The sequence below is a fragment of the Kogia breviceps genome, chromosome 3 (genome assembly GCF_026419965.1).
Source record: "Kogia breviceps isolate mKogBre1 chromosome 3, mKogBre1 haplotype 1, whole genome shotgun sequence".
Classification (NCBI taxonomy): Eukaryota; Metazoa; Chordata; class Mammalia; order Artiodactyla; family Physeteridae; genus Kogia; species Kogia breviceps.
The window spans coordinates 91,454,927-91,477,132 of record NC_081312.1 but is presented as its reverse complement, the minus strand read 5'-3'; the positions used below and the strand labels follow the sequence as shown (position 1 = coordinate 91,477,132).

Here is a 22,206-nt window from a genome sequence, read left to right as displayed (position 1 = left end):
GATGCACATCTAACTTTACCAATATTCTTTCAGGTAAATAATAACACCCATAACTGTATGAAGTAGGTAATAACTGCTATCATCATTTTAAAGATAAAGAAACAGAGAGAGGTGAAGTAATTTAATAAAGGTCATATGGACTTAAACCAGGTTCAACTCCACTCTAACTACAGAGCTGGATCTCTAAATTCTACCTTCTATTGTCATGAAACTACATTGCTTCCCTCAGGGAATAATCTGACGTATGTTCCCCCTGTTATGTTCTATCTCAGTGCCCTGTTTATTTACTTTATAGCACTTTCACAATTTACCATTCTATATTTACTTGTTTATATGCTTGTTTATTACTCAGCTCCCCATAGACCATATGCTCAGCTATGGCAGGGATTGTGCCTGTGTGGGTCACAACTGAATATACAGTGCCTAGCAGAATGCCCAGCACATTATAAGCACTTCGTCAATTTTTGTTTAATGCATGAATGCATAATCTGGAAATAAATGCCAGGTGGGAATGTTTCCTATTGCCTTATGTAAGTGGGAGGCTTTGGCTATCTTTCCATTTCTGGTGACCACTTGATGTCTAGTTACTGCACCTCTAGGCACATAGGAACATAGGAGTTTCAATTGTACTAGTCACTGTCGAGAGTTACAAAGCAAGCAAAAGGCATGCTCTCCATCATTCAGAAATTTACTAACTGATTTACTAATAGTTAAATCCAGATATTCTGTAGTTCCAGGGCTTCTGATGCCCTCAAATTTGCTGCTGGCGTACTGGATTTCAGAGGGGAATGATAGTTTCTGCCCGTTATTTTCTCCCAACACACTTGCCATTTCTTGTGGGCTTCAGCACCCACAGCCAGCTTGGAAGGGGATACCAAGGTGTGAAGATGGCAGTAATCTTGTTGGCTCTGTTACTGTTACTATAGCATAAAGAACAAAACACAGGCCTGATCACATGAGCTGTGAGTTACGACTACCTGGACTTCGTGCTTTGAGGGCTTGGTGTCCCACCAAGCACTGACCTGGCTCCTTTTATCATAGAAAGTAATAATAGCAATTCTTTTTGAATATGGAGTTCCTTCTATTCCTACAGTTTGTTCGGGAAGCTGACTAGCAGTTGTTGGTAATATCATTTTGAGAAATTCACCTTTGCTTCCCATTCCATTCCAGCTACTGAAATTCCCAAAAGAAGCACCACTGTGATGGAGCCTATTATCCGGATGTCATTGGTTGGATCCACCATCATCGAATCACTCTCCTGGAACAACAACAAAAAAATCACTAAAATGGTTAGAAGCTTTTTTTGCCTATATGTCTTATTGTAGAATTTAACAGTAAGAAGAGATACCAGGCACTAATGTCTGGGGCTACACAGGATAATGGAAAAATGAAATGCTCATAAATTGGAGAAGATAAAGAATCTAATATTATTTTTTCCTGTGATAATAGGCCTTTGTTAGCCAAGGTTAGGAGTTACAAATTTTAGGGATTCATTCTAGGCACAGCTTTTAAATCTACTGTAGCACTAAGTAAAATTATGGGTACATACAGATATCATGTTTTGTTTCAGAAGAATGACTAGTTATTTTTATGTGTCAAGGGGAATCTTAGAAGAATGAAAATGAGTGGTTTCCAATGTGAATATTTTTAAAAAGTGCTACTCAATTAAAGAACAAACTATGAACTATAATCCACTCATTTATTCATCTAATTTTCAAATAGAGGTACCAATTAAATTCAGTGTCTGCTGTCACTGCCATGAAAGGAGGACTAGAAGTTAGCTCATATACTAGCTAATTAATGTGTTCACATGTATACCATCCAGATGGGGCACCTAAACTAAAAAAGGCCCAGTTTCCTGCAGTGAGTTCTTCTAATGTTTGAACTTTCTTTCCCTTTGGAAGTCTATAACTATAATAGTAATATTGCTGCTGACAATAATTCCCATTATCTTTTCTTTCATATTTTACACTGTATTTCATGTACATTATTTCATTTGATCTGTACCACATTTCTGTGAAAGACATAAACAATATTATTAGCCCATACTATAGATTTGAAAAACAAGGTTCAGATGAACAGAGGGACTGGTCCAGAATGTCTCAGCTGGTAAGTGTGAGAGCCAGGACTCTGAGCCAGTTCTGATGCCAAGCCTAGGGCTCCTTCAACTATATTCAGCTTCCACATTCTGCAGAATAAATCTGTTCCCTCTCATCTTGCCATAATGATATCCCCTAGTGCCCTGAAAAAGCAAAATAAACCAAATTATCTTGCTTGGCTGAAGAAAAGAAAAGATTTTAATTACCTTAAGAAGATCTACCACAGTCTCAGCAAATCCCACCACATACATAGCAACAGCCACTGCATTGGCAAAAGCAAAGATCAAGCCTATAGACCCACCAAACTCGGGCCCTAAGCTTCTGGAAATAAGGTAGTAGGCCCCACCTGAAACAAGAAATGAACATGCTTTACATTGAGAAACTTTTAGAGGATTTAGTTTATATGACCAAATAATTTTGAATGTCTGAGAACATTTAAAATACTAATTATTCTAGTAAAAATATTATAAATCCTAGTAATTTTAGAAATCTTGTTGACTGTAATGAATAACTTAGCCCTGCCTTATATTCTGTATATAATCTACAATAGAACTACTCTGACTAAATAAAACCCAATTTATTGAAACCTATAATACACAAATGCTACTAATAAGAATACAGCAAACTTTACCCCACAAATTCTTTGTCTTTTAAAAAACTTCATTGGAGAGTTCAAATTAATAATGTAACTGAAGTAAAATTTCATATCTGAAATTTCCAGGAACAGGCAGGCCCAGGCAGAAAATGAAGTGGATAAAGTTTATCATTGTCATTCTAACTTCCTTTCTGGTATAATTTCTGGTACACATTTACTACATTTAAAAGGTACCTGTATAGTGCTATGGATTATCCACTCTATAAATCAGACTTAGTTTGGATGGTTTTAGCTCAAGAAGGCATGGTTATTGCCAAATACCCATATGTGTATGGGTGTGGCAAATGGGAAGTAAGGTAGGGAGGGCCTGGAACGATTGCTTCTCCCGTGGACCTTGAAAAGAAGGTTCTGCTCATGGTTGTATACTTCTGGGCACAGGAAAGACTGAGCCAGAATAGTTAACTACCTCAGGAGTTCTGAGAGCATGTTACTGAAGGTTAAAATGACTAGATGTTGAAAGGCCTAGATAACTAGATGTTATCACAGACCATAGTGAATCAATGACTTCCTATACTGAACTAGCCTTAGAAGTAGACAGAATTGGTAAAGGAATGACACTGAACACACATATCTACAACCAAAATTATCTTTCACTGAGAAGTTTTCACTGTTTCCTCCACTATAGTAACTCCTTTGGGTTAAGACGACAACATCCTCTCTAAAAATGTAAACTTTTATTTGGGTGGGGCCAATCCCCATTACTTTCTTTGTCCTGATTACATTAAATAAGTTAGCAGCAAGTTACTAGGCTTGCTCAAAATGAGAGACAGGCAGGAGCTGTGAGAGGAGCTGTTTTGTAGGTAGGATGGTGTTTTATAAGGCCCTGGGTAGGGAGATCTGGATAAGGTACCCACGTAGAGACCCCAGGAGCCAAAACAGAATTGGAGGGGGAAGAAAGGAAGCTAGAAGAACAATGAGACAAACTTCAACCCCTCATTCTCTGCCCAGGCCTGCTTGTTCCTGGATGATTTGAAAGTAACTCTTTGTTTTATTTGTTTTTATTTTCTTTTTGAGAATCTTCTCAAGCTTATTGGCCACTAGGAGCATAGTGTTGGGCTGAACTCTCAAGGCTCACTGAGTAGGAAGTGACAGCAGTGTCAGCTGGGGTGCTGGAGAAGACCCGTTCTGAGGGGCCCTGGGAGAGAGCCAGTGGGGTCCGTCCAAGGCACAAAGAAACCGTTTATTTCACTCTAATACTCTATGCTTTCTTTCTAGACACCTGGTCATTCTCTACTTTATAAACATGTTTAATCACAGGAAGTGGGCCAAAAAAATCTTTTCTGGAGATCTCTTAATTTTAGTTGAAAAGAATCATGCCTCACTGTTGAAATTTTGGATTATTTTGTTTTAGGGCTTGTGGGGACTAAGTATCAATGTACAAATTTTACTTCCAACATTAAACCAACTCTAGACATCACTACATAATCAAAGTTTATAGCCATAAGTACATGAATTGGCTTACCTCCTCTTACTACTCCATTTGTGCAAATAGCAGACATAGAAATACCTGTGAGTGTTGTCACTACCACACTCAGGCCAATGATGATGACTCCAAGACCTGAAAAATCCCCCAAGAAAGGTGTTTGGCTCCAGTACTTCAAGAAGTCACCAGTACTTCAGGAGGCAGCAGTCTGAATCTTGTCAAGGAAGGAACAGTCTCCCTATGAAAAACCTGAAATGTTCTAAAAGATCCCGTTCCATCTAGGTCTAGGAAGGTCTAGGAAGCACCTGAAATGTACTAAACTTTAAAACTGAAGCTGTGTCGAGAAGTCATTTTCCAAGAAACACCAGCAAGAGGTGTGCGGTAGCCTGAAAAAGAAAGCATTTACCCAAGGAATTTGAGCATCTGGAAATCATGACCTGCAACGTGCCAGAGAGGACCATTAGAAAAGAGACCACAGCTGACGAGAGTAGACCAGGACTATACGCACAGTACCTTGTGTTTCCTTCTGTGTCCAGCTCATCCACATAGTTAGCCAGGCTTCAAGAACATTGGGCTACTTTCTTGTTCCCACCAAAAAGAAGTATAATAAAAAGTTTTTGCCTACCCGTAGCAAGTGATGAGAGCATTTAGATATCTTAGAAATTTTACCTCCACGAACAAACCCGTTAGTTGCTATTGCAGAAGTTGACAACCCAGTAATAGAAGTTACCATGGTGGAAAGAAGAATTATGAGAACTCCAAGACCTGTTAGCAATGAAAGACAGAAGATATTACATTTTACTTTTCTTCCTTGGATTCCCTATTGCTGCAAACTATACTGCTTTGAATTTAAGTGTTCACATCCAGGCCTTGGGCCCCAATGGAGTTCTTTCATGCTAAGGAGAAACGGGTTTGCCTGACGTAAAGACCAAGTTGGAGAACTGCTCATTATGATGAAGGATGGTTTCCAAAAGCAAACACAATCTAAAATGCAGCCCTGGAAAGGAAAAGTTGACTTACGCTGGTGTCCTGGGAGAGAAACTACCCTGGCTGCCAAAAGAGAAAACATAACATTTGACCTTCTCTCTTGCTGGAGAGGAACCTGAATGAGAAAGCTGGGGGTTTGACAAAGGTTAAATCCTTCTCCATTTTTCTTGCATCTCTTTTGCCTGGCAGGGGGGATAAAAAAGGAACCTACTTGGATTACCTTTGAAAACACTCCGGAAAGGTCAATGGTGAACTATTTGAGCCTTTGTTGCCTTTACCTTACAAATTATCATGCGAGTCACAGGTTTAATTACCTCCTCTGACATATCCATTTGTAGCAATAGCAGAGGTGGATAAACCAGTGATAGCAGTCACTGTCACGGCTAAGCCGATGATAATCACACCAAGACCTCAGTTGAGAGAGGAAAAATAAAGGCAGTTAAATGATGGAATAATCCATTAGATCATTTACATAAAAGCCAGCAAGTCTAGAGTAATCACTAAAGGACCACATTTGAGTTTAACAAGTTGGTCTGGAAATCACCACAGAGGAAATGCCCAGCATTGAAGTTTTCTGCCTGAAGTAGCACAGATCCAAGAAACTCAAGACCTAAGCTGTGCAGTGCAAAGTTTCACATAACCGAAAAACTATGGCTGGTCAAAATTCAACATGAACCTCACTGTTTATGAAGTTCCAGACACCCATAAAAATAATAATTGGTCTGAACAATCCCAAGCTGTTAATATTACTGGAGTGTAGATGCTCATTCTTCCAGGGAACTATCTTTTTATGTATATTTGATTGTGTAGGAGTGGAAAATTACATATAGTATAGAAAATTGTTCATCTGGCAGATGAGTAAAGTAGAAAGAATCAAATCAAACTACATTTACTTACTGGCTATGTGAACTCTGGCAAGTTACCTATTTTCTGAGCCAAAAATGACAATGAAATTTGAAAGAATGCGTGTGTAAAGTGGCCGTGTATAAAGAAAGTAGTGGCGTGTATAAAGACAGAATGCATGTGTAAAGTCAAGTAGCATAGTGCATAGAACACAGTACATAATCAATGGCACTGCTTTTTGATCAAATCCCCAATAGTCATAACAGCTATTGTTTATTAAAAGCCAGCTATATATCCAGCTGTGCTAGGTGGCATGTGAAATGCAAGGAAAAATAAAAATGAAAAAAAGCTGCCCTCAAGGATCTTATGGTTCAGAATCATTTATTATGAGAGGGAGAAAGTAGACCAGAATTCAGAGGAAGGCAAGGCTGCTTTCAGTTTCAGGAAATACACAGCTAGGAGGACACTGAAGGGTAGCAGAATATGCTGTCCCAAAGTTTGCCACTTTAGCATAAGGATTATTTTGAGCTAAAGACAATTGAAAAGAAGAAGATACCTCTTATTAGCCTAAAGGCAGGACATAAATTTGTAATGGTGTCTCCTCTTTCCTCTATACTGGGGACAGTTATCAGCTAGAGACTGGAGACAGCTGGAGATGGTACTAGAGGAATCTACATAGACTTTACTAACTAGCCCTTATCTTCCATTAGTTGCCCCATGTATTTGCCTTCCCACAATGTGCCACTCTAGAAACTCAGTCTTTTCCTTTGTCTTGTTTCTTCTCGAAAAATGTGTTTTTCTGTTAAGATGCTTGTATAAGCCCAAGTTCTAACCACCCCTTTGAGTTACTCAGTGCTGAAGATTCCCATGTACATGCATGATGCACATATTAATAAACTTCTGATTGTTTTTCTCTTGTTAATCTGTATGTTGTCAGTCTACTTGAAAGGGCCATAGCCGATGAGCCTAAGATGAGTAGAGGGGAAAACAGTGTTTCCTCCCGTGTATTACCCTCCTCAGTGGAGATCAACCTTAAATTCAGGGAGAACTTGTAGGCACTGAAATCACCCTGGCTCCAGCCAGAATGTGCTTGCCTAGGTCTGTTTGGTGTGTTCCTTGACAGAAAGTGAATGCTTCATAATTGTTGTTGATAGCCTCCCTTGTTCCAAGGATGATAAGAAGGGCAGTTAGCCAAGAGAGGCTGTGATCTCTCTGGCCATGCCCTAGAACAAGAGGAAGTGGAAGGAAGTTAAGGACAGAAATGGGAATGAGGTATTGGAAGCTGGCTCTTTTGATGCCTCCAGTTATATCCTGGCTCTAGCAAAAGTTTGTAGGCTATTTTACAGTTAAAGTGCAGTAGGAAGAGGCTAACCATGGGTATGAGATGCAAACTTAAGACAATATTGGTTTGGCCCCTATAGATTCTTACACATTTGGTGTTGTAAGAAATGCTTGCACTAAATTCTTTGTATCTTTTGCAGGGATCCTGTGGTGAGGATCGCCTCTACATCATTACATCACTGTGCAGTTTCAAGTCTGTGTGCCAGTAAAGGTAACTTCTTTTTGGTTTTTTTTTTTTTTTGCACTTTAATTCTTGACTTTATTTTGAGGAAATTAGATACCAAATGTTTAGCTCACCCCAGCAACATCAGAGAACCAAATAGTTTGCATATCATGACATTAAACCTACTCTGACTTTTATTATTTCCCTACCCCTTATATTCCCTTTATTTTCCAAACAATTCTTAATTTATCCTTTGGCATCATATATATTTCCGTAAACCATTTAAAATCCTGGAACAAAGTTGTATGCATTTAAACAACAAGGGATTTGCTTCCCTCTCACAATCAAACATAAAATCCCAGGGCAAAAGCAGCTTAAAAAACATTCAGTTCATAGTTTTCTCAAACTTCAGTCCTTGAACCACCTGCTTCAGGAAATGCCTGGGGTGCTTATTAAAAATGCCCAGACTTATTGACTTTGGATCTTTCCAAGTGAATCCCAGGATTCTGCAGTTCTGAAACTATCTTCCCAGGTAATTGTTATGCACCCCACAGTCTGAAGATAATTGTTGAGCTACCCTCAGCCAATCTCAATTTGTGTCTGCCTGTTCAGCAAGGTTCTTTAGCTTTATCTTCAAAGAATTGATTGGGAAACAATCCAGCTCCCTAATTTTCAGATGAGACAGTGAAACACACCAAATATAAATGACTTGCTTCAGGTCGTACTTGCTTTTCATGCCCTTCTTCCTTGCTTGATGTTTAAGTTTATTGGATACCATCATGCCCTGGCCAAGGTGGTCAAGACAGAGAACAACTAGATGGCATTATCAGCTCATTCTACCAATTGCTTTTGGGGACAAGGCAGCCAGAACTTATAGCCCCAGAAGGTTACCCAAGGACTGTAGCTACCATTACTCCAGGCTACAGCTTCCTTCTGGCTTTTTTCCCAGGGTCTGAGCTTGAAAGTGTATTCAGGTTTCTTCCCCAGGCTACCCCCAAAGCCAGAAGGGGGTACTGCTTGTACTTGTTTGTCTTCTTTCCCAGTAAAGGGGACCCAATTTGGACTCAGATGGTGACTTCATCAACTCCTTCAGCTTTAAGTTCGTGACAAAGTCCAGTAAAACTGAGTAAGGGTGATAGTAAGTTTCTACTACTCACTAAAGTCTATTTGCTCAGAATTAAAAAAAAAAAAAAAAAAAAACCTCCAATCAAAGGAAAACCCATTGGACACCCATTTAGGTAGAACTCTACTCTCTTCTGAAGGTTGGATTTGACTACTTAAATAAAAGATCCTTATTAAAACAATACTGATGTCTGAGAGTATAATAAACATTTTAGCAGAAGATAGAATTCTTCATATTCTACAATTTTGCAATAAACATGAAACTGGGTTGACTGTGAAGAATAATGTAAGATCTGATTAAAGTTTAGATTATTACCCAAACATGGATTTTAAATAAGTTGCATTAAAAAGAATCACTCCTGCCCTGGGCTACACTCACACCTCCAAACAAAGTAATGTTTCCTGATGATCTCAATAAGTTACTAAACTGCCCTTAAAAAACTAATTTTGCATGAAACCCTGGAGCAACAACTTGACAATATTAAGATGCAGATTTTCCATGGAATAGCATATACTTATTTGGGCCCCTGAGGCTGTAAGTGTGCATTTGATATGCATCATAAAGCCAGCAAGAAGCCCTTTGTCAGGAACCCAGCAGTTGCCAAACACACAAGGAGGAAAAACTATGGGAACTGGTTCCAGCTCTTTTTCACATTAAGTGTTCTGGTGATTCTGATTCTGTTTTGAGGAGTGAAGGCAATAAATAATGACCAAGTACCTTTTAAATGTGAACTGAGACACATTTTGGAGTAGAATCTGAAAGCACATCTGAACTTCTGTGTTCTTGATACTAATGATTTATAGGTATGTCCCCTACAAAGTGAAGCTATAATGTATTTTCCATATATAGAGTAGAACATCATTAATTTTTATCACATTGAATCAGAAACTTTGATATAATTCATGTAAATTTGTATATAAATTTTAGCAGTATACTCACAATGAAAATATTTGCCACCAGAAACAATACTTTAAATAAAATACAATATTTAAAAACATTAAATAAGCACTCAAAATAATTTCAACATCATCCATTTCCATTTAGAAAAATTATCAATAGTTATATACATTACCTTGGTCTTTTTACCTATCTTTTTAAGCTTCTATCTGGCAATAGTTTATTAACCTTTGTTTTCTTACTACTTGTACCTGCAAGTAACACTATTTTCTCTGGAAAATGTTCAACAATTCAGCATTTTTATTAGTCAAGTCACAGTTTCACCAGTTTTCCCACAAGTTATTTTTGTTCAGTGGTGCTTTGCTAATAATCGTAAGGGGGATACTCTGATGAATGTCAGTATGTCCCCAAATATGAATACTATTATTTAAAATGAATGTATCTCTATATACTTGTACACCTAAAACTCTATGAAAAGATGAAATATTTACTTGAGCATTTATCTGGTTGGCAAGCTGGAAAATTCCAATCTCCCAGGAGTTAACACTTTACTTGTCTTCTGACCAACATTGTCAAAGAGCCAAAGTAAAAGAGCCCAAGTGCAGATTAATTCTGTGATCTTCATCTCACATTCAGCGTTAATGGTGAAAACAAGTTCCTTATTGAGTTTTTAATTTACATTGAAAACTACATAGGAGGGAAAGTGCTTACCGATCCCAGCTTCTCCAACAATCCAGGAGAGGCGAATGAAGAGCATGACACCCCAGATATTCAGCATACATCTTACCTGTGGGTTGAGAGAGCATGGAAAAGGACATGAGAAGTGACAGTGGGGCAACACCCAGCCATCTTTGTAACTCTGGTGTTCAGGCCTTATTAACACTTAGTCCACTAGGACATTGAACAGATTGTCTTCATTTGTAGACACAGAAGCTTTCTCACCAGCACACCTTTCACCCATCCAAACTTCACGACACCGCTTTGATCTTCTTCCTTGTTTTCAGCTTGTTCATCACCAGGCATCCCATCACCGTTGGCAACCACGTCAGCTGAACCCGGGGCCACTGATACATTCTGCATTTTAACAGATAGCAAAACATGGTATTTGGTCAACACATGGTTCCATAAAACTTCCAGAGGCAAATAAAAACAATTGACATAAAACTTGAGAAAAAAACCAAACATATTCCGGTCATTTTAATAAGATGATTATTTTTTGCCCTGGGAGTTTATGCGTTCATTTTGTGGGTGATTTTAGGCACCACTGAGACTGCAAGGGTGGTAAAGGAAACTGGGCAGTTCTTCTACTGTTGAGAATATTACCTTAGGGGAAAACGATGGGATTTGGATAAATTTAGAATACAAAAAATCAAAAGAGAGAAGAGGGAATGCAAGGTGGGGAGGAAAGCTTATCAAGAGTGAATGAGGGTCTTTTAGAAGGCAAGGTAAGAGGGCCAGAAAGTTAACCTTCCTCACTAATGCAGTGTTTGGCCTTCTTTCCATTAACCTCCCTGGGCTTCATTTTATCCATCTAAATAAAATGATAACAAAACTTCTCCACTCACGCAGAGTATCTTTAAGAAGATTCAATAGAAGTAACACATAGAAGTGTTTTCTTTAAAAAAAAAAAAAAAAAGTTTAGAGTATTCTTAAAATACTCTAAGGTTGTAAAGGCTCTGTATGGCTACAAGAATGATACTCCTGTAGGGGAATGTTCTTTCAGATTTGATATACGTTGCCTGAGAATTGTTGGATGTGCAATAGTATTGTACGGAAGGTAAGAAGTCTCCATACTGACGACTAGAAAGGTAAGCTGAGTAGAAATAAGAAGTAAGTACTTATAGAAAAGGTCAAAACCCTTACTGAGTTATTTTTTTCCTGTGGCCTTATTTTGAAAATGATCTTCCTTGTCAGTAGGATAGTCTCTGAATTTAATGGAGAAGGAAATAGCTATGTTTCTCTCATGTTAAGAACAAACAACTCTCTAGCTTTTCTTTTAGGTTCAACTGAATAATTTCAGATGCTGTCCACTTAGTTTAGCCTATCTAGCACCTACCTGACTCTTTAATGGTTGGACTACACTCTGTTAAGCTCCCCGAAAGCAACCTTCTCCAGTAAGGATTTTGAAATTATTAGGGAATTTTTTTAGATTCAGCAGTTGATTATCATTATTAAAGAACAACTTTATCTTGTTTAGATGGTCTAAACTGGTGTAAGTCTAGGATAACGTGTTCTGACATTACTAGCTAAGAGGCTTAGACAAGGGCATATTTTCCCTCTAAAATGGGACTGGAGTGATGTAAATATTCAGTATTTATTATAAGGACTTTATTTGGGGGTGACTGAAGTTCTTGCTCTTGCCACGATCAAGAGTTCTTGCTTCTTTGGGCTTTGGTGTACCATTAGCATACCCACTATAAGATGACCCTAATCTGGGCTGTTGACTCCAAGTGATTTTGATTCCTTGTCTCCTTCTTCCGGCAAGTCCTCTAAGCAAGGATTTCTCCCAGTTTTGTTCTCCCATAAGACTTTTTTCATGATACTAGTGTGACACTTGGGTAACCAATGTAATATAATGTGATAAGAGTTATTGTATGTGAACTGAATTGGAGGAAGATGGTGGTATGGGTTACTTCTCAATACCAACCAAGGGCCTGCCATTCAGCAGGCCATCGATGAACAGTATTGAATTGAAGGCCACCTGATCTCTACCACTTAAAAACAGATAACCTAGCTTCTTTTTATCCATTCTTGCCTCCTATTTCTTTTTCTTCCTTCCCTATTGGGTATTCCATTTCTCACTGTTTCCTCTGTGCAGGCCACATTAAATAAGAGACAGAGAGGGAATGAATCCCAAGTCAGATCATCTTACTATTTTCTGACAGCATTAGGAAAAATTTGAATGGCATAGGAAGCTGAAATTCAAGGTTAAAATTTAGTTTTGAATTACCTGAGAAATATCTTAATTTTAATCATCCTCAGTCCCTATTTACACAGGTAATTGAAAGCTGACATCGTATAGTCATATCAATGTAAGATATGGATAAACAAAGTCCATAGAAACTGAGGCTGACCTGGGCAGAAACTGGTGATTTATAGCAGCCACAAATGCAAGTCATGCATGTAATTCAAAATTTTTCAGTAGGTACTTCAAAAACAGTAAAAAGAAATTAGTGAAATAACTTGGGGTCAGATATGGATCCTTACATTAAAAAATACATTTCATTTTTGTAGAATATCATATTTCCCATATTTGTAATATAAATATTCATTAGCAGTAGGGGCACACCACCTTGTAGGAGGGACCTGAATTACAGACTATTTTAATAATATACTTTACTTAATAGATCTGTGTAAAATATTATGTCAGCATATGGTCATTATAAAAATATTGATGAGATATTATACATTCTTTTTTTCCGTACTATGTCTTTGGAATCCAGTGTGTGTTTTACACTGATGATACATCTCAATTTGTACTAATCATATTTCAAGTGCTCAATAGCCACATGTGGCTAGAGTTATCATATGGATCCTCACATGTCTATACAATATAGTCAATTACAGATGGATGAAATATTTGAGGCTGTTCTCCAGTCAATTAAAAATTATATTTTTATCTGAAAGGATTCTACATTCATAAGGCAGCTGAGTGGTTCAAATGTAACTTTTTTTTTTTTTTTTTGTGGTATGCGGGCCTCTCACTGCTGTGGCCTCTCCCGTTGCGGAGCACAGGCTCCGGACGCGCAGGCCTAGCGGCCATGGCTCACGGGCTTAGTTGCTCCGCGGCATGTGGGATCTTCCCGGACTAGGGCACGAACCCGTGACCCCTGCATCGGCAGGCGGATTCTCAACCACTGCGCCACCAGGGAAGCCCCAAATGTAACTTTTATTTTGCATAACTGGAAAAATCAATGAGAGCAAGGAATTGAGGAATGTGTTAAAATACTCATGAATGTTAAAGAGATTACTTGATCAGGAGATTCATTTATTTGATTTGATTTGAGAAAAACTTTTAAATTGTCAATATTCTAGTTAATCAAGATCCCATGGCCAGGGCTTCCCTGGTGGCATAGTGGTTAAGAATCCGCCTGCCAATGCAGGGGACACGGGTTTGAGCCCTGGTCCGGGAAGATCCCACATGTTGTGGAGCAACTAAGCTGGTGCACCACAACTACTGAAATCTGCGCGCCTAGAGCCCGTGCTCTGTAACAAGAGAAGCCACTGCAATGAGAAGCCCACGCACCACAACCAAGGATAGCCCCTGCTCGCTGCGACTACAGAAAGCCCGCACGCAGCAACGAACACCCAACGCAGCCAAAAATAAATAAACTAAATAAGTTTAAAAAAAAAAAAAAAAGATCCCATGGCCAGACCATCAGCAGCTACTCAATCAAGGAGAAGGCAATTTCCTTTTTCTGGGTTAATTGGGGAGTCCATGAGACAGAGCTTTAGTCACTCACTTTTTAAAGGCAATCTTGAGAATAAAACCCATGTTTCCTGATTAAACCTGAACTTGAGGGTTTGGTTCAGGAAACTGCTCTGCTCTCTGATGAATTCTCATGGTAACTTTGACCCTTAAATCTGGATTGATGAGAATACCAATGATTGTAAAACAAACAAACAAACAAAACAATATCTTACAATGTAGGCTAAAGAATAAATGGGATATTTTAAATTTCTCCGTAAGTGAACATTTCTATCTGATGGATACCCTTCTGGTTACAGTTTAACAGTTCTTCAGTTTATCACTGGGACATCACAATGTGAAGCAAAAATAATATTCTATGAGGGCATGTCAAGGAAATCATTATATATAGAAATTAGTAAGGCAATAACTTTCTAAATTATTAAAAAATAAAGTCACTGTAGGATCTTCAACTCTCTCTTAGGTAAGTATGTCCAACCTGCTAGAGTTTCAAAGTTTTAAATATATTTATAACAGAGGGGAATAATCCCTTGAATGTATATTTCTTCAATTGACAATAAAGGTCTGATGGTAAATTTATAAGTACAGAATCCATTTCCATTCCTTGCTCTCGTGTGGGAGCTGAAAAATCTCTGCACCATATAGACTAGGAGACTTGGAATCTAGTTTTGGCAATGCAATTAATTCAGTGCTTGTCCTCCAGCAAGTTACTTAACCTTTCCTGGATACTGCCAGTGAGGATAAATCCAGTGGGTTTTCTGAAAATCTTACTTTGAAGTAGTTTACTCTAAGGCAAAATCATTTCTCTATGCTTGCCATCTCCCTCTTCTAACATGTCGAAGCAAAACTTGGTTTCACTCTTTAATAAATGCCTCCTTTGTAAGCCCAAACAGCGATTATAAAGTTAACTTATCATTGAAGTACGGAAGGAGACTTCAGGTCGAGGGTTTGTGGGGACTTCATGGCTGTGAGCTATAACCGGTGGCTGGCAGACTCCTGGCTGGTGCATGTTCTTGGGACCAAAGTCTCAAAGACTAAAAGTTTTATGACTGCTACCTGAAACCAGTTTTTTCTTTCATACTTTGAATTAATTAGTTTGTTCACACTCCATTACCATATATGATGACCCACAACCTTTCACAAATGCATTTTAAATTGCATAGCTGTAGGGACTGATTATTTATTTACCAAGAGTTTTACCTGTGCATTAAGTATTCAGAGAAAGTAAAATAAAGTATGTTAGAAAGAAAGAAAGGAAGGAAAGAAAGAAAGAAAGAAAGAAAGAAAGAAAGAAAGAAAGAAAGAAAGAAAGAAAGAAAGAAAGAAAGAAGAAAGGAAGAAAGAAAGAAAGAAAGAAAGAAAGAAAGAAAGAAAGAAAGAAAGAAAGAAAGAAAGAAAGAAGGAAAGAAAGAAGGAAAGAAAGACAAGTTTGATAAAGGACTTCCCCCCTCCAATATTGATAAACTAGTAAAGATTCAATCACATGCAGTTTAAGTAAATTCCTAATGGATTTTTCTAGAAGATGAAAGATTAAATTATTTTATTTAGTATAAAATATGTGATTTTTCAGACCCCAGAAAAATGACAAATGCCTTTCTAGCTATCATCAAAGAAGAAAAAAATACATATCTTTATTCTTTAAGTTCTAAAGAGATAATATTTGCTATGATATATGTTTTCAACTTTTCAGCCTTTAATCTCAGGATGGTGGAAATCTTAGACCATCAAAGAGGAATAGTTCCATAAATATTTAGGCCTAGGTGATTCCCTCCCCATTGTTTTAAAGTTTCTTTTACTATTGAAATATTTAAACATATGCAATAGTAGGGAGAATAATATATCTCATGCACCCATCATTCAGCTTCAACAATTATTGACATATTGCCAATATTATTCCATTTAAGCTTCTCACACCCCTGCCACTGAATAATTTTAAAACCAATCCCAGTAAGGACCAGATAATTCCTAAGGTTCATTTCAGAATGAAAAATATGTAATTCTAATCATATTTCTGTATCTTATTGATCAATGTTATTATGTTTATACATTGCTATCCCTTTGTGGTAAAGGGGAGTATTTTAAATTATGAAAATGAGAGGGATTTTTTTTCTTGTTTTAAAAGTTACAATACACCATGCCACCAGTGGTCACACTTTATAATCACAGTATTTTTATTACATCTGAAAACACATAGCTCACACACAAATTGACTTGTATTTTTGAAAGCTTAAGCCAAAAGGTAGCTATGTATAATAAACCAGCATGAGAAAATAAAATTAAAAGATTCTTAACATTTTCCAAGTGTACCTTTAAGGGAACTCCCATTCTATTCACCACCTATCACTGAACTAGTTATAATGTGAAATTAATTGTTTTATGTTTTGTTTCCACAGATTAGCTTAATAGTGCAAGCTCCCAGGGGAACTGGTCTTGGGTACTAAGAAACTCTAACAAGTATTAAAATGAATCCTTAGTTGCAGAGTTTCATTCTAACAAATATTTTAAGGGTGCCTTCTGGTCATAACTGGCCTTCAGAGCATTTATTGCCTATTTTATCTGGCTGTCATTAAATTAGTGATTATTTATAAATTTGGATGTCCTCAATTTTAATGTAAAAGTTCCAAATATGAACTTTGAAGCGCTTTAGAAAAGATTATTTTCTAGAGAAAGCATTTGTAGATTTTTGTTTGTTCTTTTACAGAAGATAAGCACTTATACATTGATTTATGTGGTTTAATGTTTGTTTCCTTGATTATATGTCCTTTACTTGTATCCATAACTATGGCTTTTGACTTATAAAATAAAATTCTAGAGAGTAGAGATCAAATCTGTTTAACTCATTTTATAGAGTAGCTCTTGTAAATAAGTGGCTAGTAAATGCTTTTGATAATGGCAATGAAAATGACTGAGACCTACAATTAATTCTGTAGGAGAAGCAGCATGGTCTCTTGCCACAGTGCCTCCAACAGGGAAGAAATTAGGATCTCCTGCCCAGCCCATCATGACTGAGTTGAGATTTCTTCCTTGTGCATGAGTTCCACCATTTTCTATAGCTGTCGAATGAGCTGAGGCAAAGTGCTGTGGGAGAGTAGGCTGAGGATGGAAAATAGTGACAAAAAGCTTGGACTCTGGAGTCACGCAGCCATGGGTTCACCTTATTACCCATGTGACCTTGGAAATTTACTGACTTCTTTAAGTCTTTATTTTCTCTTCTTAAAGATCCTTAGGATTTTATAAAACCTTCCCCATCTTTAAAATAGCAATAATAATAGTACCTACCTTGAAGGGTTGTCATAGGATTGAGTGAGAATTTGTCAAGAGTACAATGTCTGACACATAAAAATTTCTCAATAAAATTTTTGTTATTATTATACCGAGTCAGTGTTTTTTTTTTTTTTTTTCCTTGCAGATTGTGGGATATTAGTTCCGCAACCAGGGATTGAACCGGAGGCAGTGAAACTGCCGAGTCCTAACCACTGGACCACCAGGGAATTCCCCGAGTCACTCTTAATGCTTTTATTTACAAATTATTTTTAGTTGCTAATGGCCTAAGTACCCAAATGTGAAGTCATTCCATTGTTTTTGTTTTAATTCAGTTTCTATGCAATTGGCTTATTAAAAATAATAATATTTACATCTTAATTTTCATAGTATTTTATACTTTTCATAGACAGTTTATTTCAATGACATGAGAACAATGACTTTAATTGAAAGGCTTTATATTTTCTTCAATCCTTTGTAATTGTATTTTTCTGAAATGCCAACAACAATGGTGGTAGTAAGGCTTAAAAAACAGTTCCCTTTTGGTTAGCCCTGTAGTTAGGAATTGTGTATAAAAAGGTGGGCACGAGAGTTCGGCTGGATACTAAAAGAATTATTTTTACAAAGTAGAAATACAAGATATTTTTTTGTCAGATGTCTAATAATCTTTATGCATGTTTTTTTTTTTTTTTTTGCGGTATGCGGGCCTCTCACTGTTGTGGCCTCTCCCGTTGCGGAGCACAGGCTCCGGACGCGCAGGCTCAGCGGCCATGGCTCACGGGCCCAGCCGCTCCGCGGCATGTGGGATCCTCCCGGACCAGGGCACGAACCCGTGTCCCCTGCATTGGCAGGCGGATTCTCAACCACTGCGCCACCAGGGAAGCCCCTTTATGCATGTTTTGATGTGGAAAGATCTCCAAAGTATGTGGTATAATGAAAACAGCAGAGTGCAGGACAATATTGTAAAATATGTCCCAATACTTGTTTGAAAACAATACAGACAAAAAGTTAGACAGATAAGCCTATATGCTTGTATAGGCATAGAAAATTTCTGGAAGGATTTATAAGAAACTGTCAGTAATAATTGCCTTTGAGAGAATAACTGAAGTTTTACTTTAGATAAGAGACATTTCAGTATATATATTTTTAGTACTTGTTAAGTATTTTTTCAGTGTGTATTTTCCTTTGTAAATAAAATTTAAAATAAAAATTATCTGGTATAAAAATTACCATGACCATCATCAATAATCATTTATTGAGTTTCTACCCATTATAGGCAATGTGCTAGATTTCATCTGCATATAAACTAATATTCACAAGCATCCTGCAAGATCAGTCAAAGTTATGTAGCTTGTACAGTACTGCAAGGGATGGAATCATTTTTTTCTGATTTTAACCAGAGTTTCCAGAAATCTGTAATTCATGGCCACCAGTATAGGCATTTAGCTCTTTACTACATAGAAAATGAAAAGGATTTCTCCACTATGATCTCAAATCATTGAGATTACAAATTCTGTCAGTATCTATCACCCCCAGAGTTTTATTTAAGGTAGAGACTTAAAATAATGTCTTTCAAACTGAGTTTTCATTTTACCTATTAGGACAAACTTGTCATATAATTTTTTTCCAACTTGGAAGCTATAACCAGGATTTTCACAAAATTCATCTGATTTCTGACTAAATCTGTTCTGCCATTTAGTATGAATGTACCATTCCTACATGGCTTTTAAAGCATTATAATTAGGGATACAAAAATATCTCCTAACTTATACTATGTCAATTTTTTTCTACTCTTACATTATTTAAGTAAACACTATCATTTTTTTTGTATACAAAATCAGTGACATGTCTGACTATTATTGTACAATGTTTGTTCTAGTGATCATTCCTAGTTGTGCTTTGAGGAACTACCATAAAATTGTCAAGGGCCACAAGGAGGTGGCAGCATAGCTACATTATACTGCAGGTCTTCATCTTTTATTTGGGAGATGGGGGGAAAGCAGGAGGAATAGCAGAATCAAATTCACTAGCAAGGAAGAAATGAATTGAAGAAGGCCCAGACTGTTAATGAATGTCTGAAGGAGAATACGGAGAGTACAGAAGTAGAACATGTGGAATAAGTGCTCACAGGCTGAGCGACACTAGAATGGTCCTGGCTGTGGGAATGTGCCCATTGCAGATTCCATGGTTATATACTGATTCTGCTCCCAGTTTGGTTATGTGGATAGTTCTGCATGATTTAATCAAGGTGAAGTACACAGAAAGAATAACTATACTTGTTCAAACTATACTTGTTCTCAATTCAGGGCATTGAGACTAACCCTAAGTTTTAATGTATTTAATTTGCCATTCCTTCATATCTGAGAGAAAAAAATACTGTAAGTTAGTGTTAAGTCCTTAGTCTCATTTTATCTTTTCAAAAATATGATATCCCAAACAGCCATCAAAACTGTCAAACGCAGCTGTTGCATTCCTCCCGTTTAGTCATTCAGATGGTTTTCTAACAGCAGTGTCCTCAGAGCTTTTCCCCTTATATAAAGATTTACGTAAACCGTGGCTTTAGAAATTATAAATCAGCTACTTTCCTCTCTCTAGACTATCAGTCCTAACAACAATGTGAGTTGACGCCATTTCCTTTTTAATAGAATTAAAATTTTATTTTCTTTTGTTGTAAATTGGGGAAGGAAGTGAGAATATTTAAATTTTGATCGCAATTTTAACAAAGGATGCAGCTTTAAAAATTAATGAGTGTACAGTGGAATAAAATTTCAGGTCTCTGAAGACTTTGGCTCATTTTACTTCTTCAGAATAAATTGAAGTCTCTTCATAATGTAAACTTCTCTTTCTGCCCTTCCCATATCTTGATATCTTGGAAACTCCTCGTGCCTTCTCTCAACCTTCTTTTCCCTCTTTTCCTTCTCCCTTCCCCTTTTCTCATGTAGAAAAGGAAAGTGACACTTTAACTCCAGGAACTTCATATTGCCTCAGCTTCTCAACAATCTTCCTGGGGGCTGCCTTTTTGTCTGAAATTACTACATTGCTAACTTCTTTTGATTAAAGCAGCAGGTATCCCAGATAAAATCTAAATCTTACGTCTATAAAGAAAGCAGCCATTTGGCAGAGTGCTGCTAATACAGTACACAGCACAAATAATATATAATATATAATATATAATATATAGATAATATATAATATAGATAGATTTTATTATATTATTATATATAGATTTTATTATTATATAGATAATATATAATATATAATATATAAAATAAGGCTTGGTGTAGAGAGGGGTAAAGAAACAGGGCATGGCTCCCTCTCTGGAAGTCTCTCAGTCTTCAGTGGTAGGACCCAGGTCAGGGACCCTGAGCAGCCAAGGGAAACAGGTTATGGAGAGAAATTTTCTTGTGGAAAGAAGGATGAGCAGAAACTAAAGGGAGCTTTTCACCTTTATTAGCATCTTTCATGAGAGGAGTGTTCCGAGAATTCCCAGAGTGGGCAATCATTTAATTAAAAAATTGTTGAATGAATGAATAAATGTGAAAGGAATTGTTCCACTCATTTTTTTTCCTTACCTTAAAACCTGGGCAAGAGTAGACTGCATTTAGATATGAGACAACTAATTATTCTTCTTAGCAAGTAATTATATTCCATAAAGAATGCTATTCATTCCAAACTGTGGTCCAGAAGAGCAGGAAAATAAAGTGCATCAACATATTTTAGAGCAAGTAACTGAAGAAGAAATCTACTAAGCTTATAAATGATTTGCTACAAGATTAGAAAAGGTGCTGCCTCATGCTTCTAGCAGATTGGGAACCCTGGCTATATTCCTTAAATAATGAAAAGTTTAGCCACTTCTGCTGCTTCTGTACTTTAATTTAGTTACTTTTATATGCTTAAGTGCCTTCAGGAGCCTCGGGTAAGGTTTTGAAGAAGAAGGGATAAAATGCTGAATCTTATAAATCTCTTCACTATCCTTAAAGAGTATAAAAAACTACCCATGTGCACTAAAGGCTGGTACAACAGTGTTAACTACAGCAAACACTAGTGACTTTTTTTTTTTTTTACAACTGTTGTGGAGGCATTAACACTAAGGTGAAACAAGCTTAGTATTCAGTTTGACATGTTTAACCAAGTATGAATTGAATAGCCTATAATTGTAAACAAGATACCACATATTGCCTAACTTTCAGAATTAAGCGTTTAGTTCTCTGTCCTCAGTCAGTAAACATTTGTGAGGCACTTTTGTATATCTTCTGTTTACTGGGAACTAGGGACAGCTGTGTAAGTAAGATGGATGGTTTGCAATAGACCTCTTCACTGGACACTTTTATATTTATAGTGTTCGTAAGGAGCAGGAGATCACCTGAAGGTATAAGGAGGATACTTTCCTGTACCTTTAAACTTACCTTTGCCAGTTGCTCGTGAATCTCAAGCAGACTGGGTCGGTTGACCTTGGGCCCACTAATGCTGCCAGTGTTGCGATAGTACTCGATCTTGGGAACAGCATCCATGGTGTTGTGGCCAAAGGTTTGTAAGTAGTATGTGTTTGTGTGAGAATCATAAGCATGAAAACTGGCATCTGTTTTAGCAGTTTCTCCAGTTTGGAGGAAGTTGTCATAGCGGTCCTGATTCCCAGGTCTAAAGCTGATTCTGAATCTGTTCTGGCCTTCATCCCCAAAAGAGGTTTCCTCATAATGTGGAGGGTTGGTGTTGTCATTCACAGCCACACTGCTCTCATGGCTCTCATTTATGACATTAACTTGAAAGCGATTGGTATTACTGGGCGCGGAATCCAGAAATACATTGGAAGAGTTGTTGAGTGACATCTTCCAAAACGGATTTTTTGAACTAAGCTGTCTGCTTTATGGTTGTTTAAAAAAAGTCTATAGATTTCCTCCTCAAAACAAACACTAATGTGTTTACATTAGGGAGCTCCTGGCTTTTGTTCTAGAAGAACTCAATAAACAAGATTCTTGATATATTGT

General features: G+C 37.3%; 1 protein-coding gene and 1 long non-coding RNA gene across 9 annotated transcripts in view; one reads left to right on the top strand and one right to left on the bottom strand.

The window, feature by feature from the left end:
* The window catches only part of SLC12A1 (solute carrier family 12 member 1), a 91,166-nt gene extending 69,119 nt beyond the window's left edge, over nucleotides 1-22,047 (bottom strand). Inside the window, exons 1-6 of the mRNA XM_059059450.2 lie at nucleotides 21,628-22,047; nucleotides 10,474-10,605; nucleotides 10,243-10,318; nucleotides 4,847-4,942; nucleotides 2,306-2,445; nucleotides 1,148-1,258 (exon numbers count right to left, since the gene is read on the bottom strand). Of these exons, the coding sequence (XP_058915433.1) occupies nucleotides 1,148-1,258; nucleotides 2,306-2,445; nucleotides 4,847-4,942; nucleotides 10,243-10,318; nucleotides 10,474-10,605; nucleotides 21,628-22,047 (975 nt within the window). The remainder of the gene's footprint in view (nucleotides 1-1,147; nucleotides 1,259-2,305; nucleotides 2,446-4,846; nucleotides 4,943-10,242; nucleotides 10,319-10,473; nucleotides 10,606-21,627) is intronic.
* The window catches only part of LOC131753758 (uncharacterized), a 127,869-nt gene that overhangs the window by 90,468 nt on the left and 15,195 nt on the right, over nucleotides 1-22,206 (top strand). For 4 of the 8 annotated variants that reach the window (XR_010839692.1, XR_010839687.1, XR_010839693.1 and 1 more), the window contains 2 exons: nucleotides 1,171-1,289; nucleotides 7,489-7,559. This is a non-coding gene — a long non-coding RNA (uncharacterized lncRNA). Of the gene's footprint in view, nucleotides 1-1,170; nucleotides 1,290-7,488; nucleotides 7,560-11,238; nucleotides 11,340-17,369; nucleotides 18,443-22,206 lie in introns of those variants that run through there. The other 4 variants (XR_010839690.1, XR_010839694.1, XR_010839691.1 and 1 more) reach the window with 4 other exon arrangements.